Consider the following 5,000-nt stretch of genomic DNA (forward strand, 5'->3'; position numbering starts at 1 on the left):
GGCAAACAGAAGCAGACAGAAAGAAAGAAAGAAAGAAAGAAAGAAAGAGAAAGAGAGTGACACAGAAATAGACCGATAGGGAGCAGAGAGAGAGAGGAGAGAGAGACAGAGAGAGATGGAGAGAGAAAGAGAGAGAGAAAGAGGAAGAGAGAGAGAGGGGGAGAGGAAGAGAGAGAGAGAGATGGAGTGAGAGAGAGAGAGAGAGATAGAGAGAGGAAATGAGAGAGAGAGAGAGAGAGAGAGAGAGAGAGAGTGATGTCATGGTGCTCCTCCTGCAGTGTTGTCAACAGTAGTGAGTGTTGGTGCTGACTCAGTACACTGCCAGCTCAGAGCAGGGCAGAGCAGATCTGTGATGATTTACCAAGTATTTCTATCAAATGTGACCTGCTCGAACAACTCACGACAGCACAAATGTTTGAAATAACATTATACATGTTTTATGTTGTCCAATTATAAATGTTCTACACCAATGCAAGATATGTTTGAAATGGCAGTATGCATGCTTCATTGTGTCCAGTTATTAATGCTCTACACCAATGCAAGATATGTGTGACATGGCAGTATGCATGCTTCATTTTGTCCAGTTATAAATGCTCTACACCAATGCAAGATATGTTTGAAATGACAGTATGCATAACGCACTCACACACACACACACACACACACACACACACACACACACACTTGAACTCACACATACATGCACACTGTCCTTTTTGCTTTTTTTATATTATATACTTTTAATTACTTTTTCTGCTGTTAGTGAATGTGTGTGTTGTCTGTATGCTACTATCTATCTACATGCACACACACACACACACACACACACACACACACACACACACACACACACACACACACACACACACACACACACAAGCACACACACTGACACTCACACACTGTTGCCTTATCAGTACACATCAGACAAGAAAGAGGTAATGACTAATGACACGCCTGACTAACCCTTACCTGCCTATCTGTTTAACAACCCCCCCCCCCACACACACACACACACACACACACACATATGCACACAATCACACAGATTACAATCCATAAATAAACTTTCAATGTAATAGAATCAAGACCCCCCCCCCACATTGCTCTTTTCACATTAGTGCAGATTGACCCCTTCTTCAGGGGTCACTGGCACTCTGTTCCAGTGCTGTTTCTGGGTGCTCTTGAGTTCCCTCAGGAATGCAACAGTGTCTTCAGGGGGGGGGTACCCAACCTCTGTGGGGGACGAGACCTTTATGCAGAATGTGCATAATGTTGAACCAGTACAAAGCTAGTAGGCCTGAGGAAGATTGTGTCTACATGCAAATCTTTACATCAACTTTATTTTTTGTTATTGTTACTGTTGTTATTATCATCATACTTAATGTAGGCTTTTTTACTTGATTTTAAACTATAATTTTATTATTTTAACTATTTATTAGTGTGTGGGAGTGTTTATGAGAATTTGATTTAAGTGAATGTGTGTCTGTGTGTGTGTGTGTGTGTGTGTGTGACTCCTTGCCGACCAGTCCTCCTGTCTAACCCTCTCAGTGTTCCACACAGCCTGGGGTCACTCACCGTCTCCATATCTCCATCGTCTCCTAGGCAACAGCTCTAACTGCAACGCGCTGACCCATGGGGAGATGGTGCGTCTGGACGAGAGCCGCTTCCCCGCCCTGGAGCTTAGCAACCGCCGGCTGTCCGTCAAGAACTCCTTCTGTCGCAAGAACGGCGTCTACACCAGGTCTGAGCTCCTCACACAAAGTGCTCATTTCCCTGTCAACTACACACACACACACACACACACACACACACACTGGGACAACAAACACACATAGAGACACACACAGACATGCAAACACGCACACACACACTTACACATAAAGTAGTCCTTTTTTTAGTCATAGGAACAACTGCAAAAGGATTGTTTATGAAAATAACACAATATTGCATTTTGCTTTCTTTTGTATTTCATTCTATAACTTAATAATGCCTTCTGAGTTTTCATGCAGTGACATAAATGCTTTAGCATTGCCTTCTCTTGATCTCGTCATTCTCAAATGTTCCACTATATTGGGGGAAAAACACATTCCTGTGTTTTCCAAAGAATATTTAAAGAAATTATAAATAAGAAATGTTATTCATATGTTAAAATTGCACATTATTTACCAAAAACATTATAATCTTCTCGTCACAAACTTCCAACTTGCTGGCTTTCCCTGTGCAGCAGTAACTGCGGGTCTGTATTTATAAACATATGGCGCAAGCATTCAGTTATAACACATTTTATGGAAACGTATTTTGAAGAGCCATCTAAATAGAAGTGCTGTGACTGTACTTACTGCCCACTTACTGAAGCCTGTAAATAATGAACGCAACCGCAGTGCGCTCACACACTAGCCCCACAGGCGACAGAATGTCACACAAGAGCATTCAACATACATACTGTATTTATGGATATGACTGTGCTTATATAGCAGATTGTAAATGGGAACTTAACTGTATGCCCATATCCATAAATACATATTCCTATATGCATTTAGTTATGACTGAATTAATGGCCGTGTTATGTAATAGAAGCGTTGGGTAATACTCCGCAACACAGCTTTCTTCCCTCCCTCCCTCTCTCTCTCTCTCTCTCTCTCTCTCTCTCTCTCTCTCTCTCTCTCTCTCTCTCTCTCTCTCTCTCTCTCCTCTCTCTCTCTCTCTCTCTTTCTTTCTCGCTCTCTCTCCCCTCCCTCTCTAAATAACTTATGGCAGCTTAACTAACTGAATTTGGGGGGCTCAACACCCTAGTCCGCCCTAGTCCGTCTCGGCTTTTTGGCTCCCCAACGCTCCCGGTCCTTCATCAGGCATCCGTGCGGCTTGGCCGACATGCCAGTGCCTGGTGCCACGTGGCAGGGCACCAGAAACTTCTGGAAACGGGAGAAGACTTTTATTTACACGGACACATCTGAGCAGTTTGTTCCATTAGCTCAGAGAGATTGCTGCTGCTTTTGGGCACTGTGGCCTATAGAGTGACCGACAGTAGGAGAAGCAGCAGAGCTGTTATAGGACTAGAAATACCTGCTAATACCACTGTATGTCTGCTATATGTGTGTGTGTGTCTGTGAGAGAGAGAAAGAGAAAGAGATAGATAGAAAAAGAGAGAGAGAGTGATCACCAGAGCACCAGAAGGATACATGTGGAAGTGAGTCTCTCTCTCCACACACACACACACACACACACTCATACAGTAAAATAAAAATAAAGAGAGTGAGAGAGAGAAAGAGACCGGAGAGAGAGGGAGATAGAGAGACTACCTGTTGAAGCAGAATCATTCCCACTCCTGTTGGATCTCACTCTAAACTGCTTGTTGACAGTAGGCTCTGGTTCCCACAGCTGAGCATGCAGGTGCCCAGGCTGCGTGTGTGTGAAGCTGTGCCCAGGTGATTATCGGTGCAGGTACGCTCACCTTGACCAGCAGTCCGTCTCCTGGCTCCTCGCACTCTCCAGAGCCGTCCGCTTATGCTCAGCGACCTTGAGATTCGGGCATCAAAGACTTCCTGGGCTTTGAGCTGCAGCCAACCAGCCAGCTTCGTTATCGTCCGGGGATTTGAGCTGGGGTTTGATGTGTGGTGTGTGTGTGTGCGCGCGTGTGTGAGTGTGAGTTTCAAGGTGAGAGAGCGATAGAAAGAGAGATGTGTGTGTGTGCATGTGTGTGCGTGTGTTTGTGTGTATATATGTGTCTCTGTGTGTGTGTGTGTGTGTGTGTGTGTGTGTGTGTGTGTGTGTGTGTGTGTGTGTGTGTGTGTGTGTGTGTGTGTGTGTGTGTGTGTGCTAGAGGGGGTGGTCTGAGGAATGCACAGATGCATCTTTTATTCATCTCTGTACTATCCCAGAGGGCTCAGAGCAACCTGATGCCTCTCGCCCCCCTACAGGTAGAAAGCCTCTTTATGCCAAACAAAAGGCAACAGAAAAAAGCACCAAAAACCTGCCTCTGTAACTCTTCATTTGAGGCACTCTATCTCTGACTCTCCACAATAGTATTCCCTGCCAAGCCTTGAAGACATGGGCTTTGATGAGTGGTTTGGATGTACCCCTTATAGGCCTTCTCTATTCTCAATAGCTAGTTGCCTCTGGGGGCTCTGAACCTGTGGTGGTATTTTGCCCCGACAAAGTCTGTTTGTGGGGGTACAAGCGCTTGGGTTTCAGCTTTGCTGGATCCTGTAGTAGAGCCCTGCTGGCTTTACTCTGGAACACGGAGGAGGAGGATGTGGAGGAGGGAGGAGGAGGAGGAGGAGGAGGAGGAGGAGGTTGTGGAGGAGGAGGAGGAGGAGGAGGAGGAGGAGGATGTGGAGGAGGAGGAGGTTGTGGAGGAGGAGGAGGAGGAGGAGGTTGTGGCAGGGGCTGTGAATTATTGAGAAATGTCAGGAGGGGACAGAGAGAGAGAGAGAGAGAGAGGAGAGAGAGGGAGAGAAAGATGAAGAGAGTGATGAAGGAGATTGAGGAGGAGAGAAGAATGGGAGAGAGGAAAAAAAAAAGGGGGCAGAAGGAGGGAATGATGGAGAGAGTGAAAAGGAGAGAGACAGAAAGAATGAAAAAGAGCAAGAGAGAGAGAGAGAGGAGAGGGAGGGGGTTGGTTGGTGTTCTGGTGAACTTATGTTGAATTTTTAAACAGGCAGTTTATCATAAGCTCCCCAGGGTATTGCGGGAAGCCTCTGCAAAAATGTGTAGATTTCTTTAACCCGTTATCAGCAACCGAGTGTCAGCCTTGAGCAAATATCACATTGATTTTTTTATATAAATATGCCCTGATACACACGTTATGCTTTTCAGAACACACACACACTCTCTTTCTCTCAGGGTGCCCTTTTTGTCTGTGTGTGTGAAAGAGAGAGAAAGAGAGAGAGAAAGATACACATACACATAGACATACACATGCACACCCACATACACATGCACACACACCTGCACTTACACACACACACACACACACACACATGCACACATCCTGACAC

General features: G+C 45.5%; 1 protein-coding gene across 1 annotated transcript in view; it reads left to right on the forward strand.

Moving 5' to 3' along the window:
- LOC125287295 (protein sidekick-2-like) overlaps window positions 1–5,000 on the forward strand; it is a 358,155-nt gene that overhangs the window by 337,012 nt on the left and 16,143 nt on the right. Inside the window, 1 exon segment of the mRNA XM_048232907.1 lies at window positions 1,606–1,744. Coding sequence (XP_048088864.1) covers window positions 1,606–1,744 — 139 coding nt within the window.

The sequence above is a fragment of the Alosa alosa genome, chromosome 22 (genome assembly GCF_017589495.1).
Source record: "Alosa alosa isolate M-15738 ecotype Scorff River chromosome 22, AALO_Geno_1.1, whole genome shotgun sequence".
Lineage (NCBI taxonomy): Eukaryota > Metazoa > Chordata > Actinopteri > Clupeiformes > Clupeidae > Alosa > Alosa alosa.